Below are 543 nucleotides of genomic sequence, written 5' to 3'. Positions count from 1 at the left end.
TTGAGACACTATCCTTACGTCTGTTTCCCTCCTCCTCCTCATTGCTCATATTAACAACACACAAATTCCGGACTCAAATGAACAGTGCGTTCATATCACACTATAACTTTACTTTCATTTTCGCAATTTGAGACAAATACTTACTTTCTTCTTCGCCATCACGCTGTCTCTTCTTCTTCCTTCTTTATTAAGGTATTTAATTCATGTATCGTGTTGTCTCGTTTTGCTGGTGGCAGGATCACAACAACACGTGAGGGTTTGTTTCCGTGTTGTGTAGGGGTCTTTTAAAAGTGGTAAAAACCTCATATAAATATCAATTTATCCATATACTGTATTTTTTGTACTATTTATACTATTTATAGAGTTTTTTTGTCAAAAAAATGCATATAGATTAATATATATGGACATTTTAGTTATAAATGAGCTCGACTTCTCAATCCGTATAAATCGGAATAAACGTTAAATCCGAATCCGTTCGTGGATTCATGCTTTACTAGGGAAACTTGTAAAGGTATTCAAAAAGTATAGCTGAAAATCCTATAA

At 33.7% G+C, this 543-nt stretch overlaps 1 protein-coding gene across 1 annotated transcript in view; it reads right to left on the bottom strand.

The window, feature by feature from the left end:
- The window catches only part of LOC119591435 (protein Peter pan-like), an 8,643-nt gene extending 8,387 nt beyond the window's left edge, over window positions 1–256 (bottom strand). Inside the window, exon 1 of the mRNA XM_037940176.1 lies at window positions 145–256. Coding sequence (XP_037796104.1) covers window positions 145–159 — 15 coding nt within the window. The 5' untranslated portion in view covers window positions 160–256. The remainder of the gene's footprint in view (window positions 1–144) is intronic.
- Window positions 257–543: the final 287 nt, after the last annotated feature.

The sequence above is a fragment of the Penaeus monodon genome, chromosome 28 (genome assembly GCF_015228065.2).
Source record: "Penaeus monodon isolate SGIC_2016 chromosome 28, NSTDA_Pmon_1, whole genome shotgun sequence".
In the NCBI taxonomy this organism is placed as follows: Eukaryota; Metazoa; Arthropoda; class Malacostraca; order Decapoda; family Penaeidae; genus Penaeus; species Penaeus monodon.
This window is presented reverse-complemented; position numbering and strand designations above follow the sequence as displayed.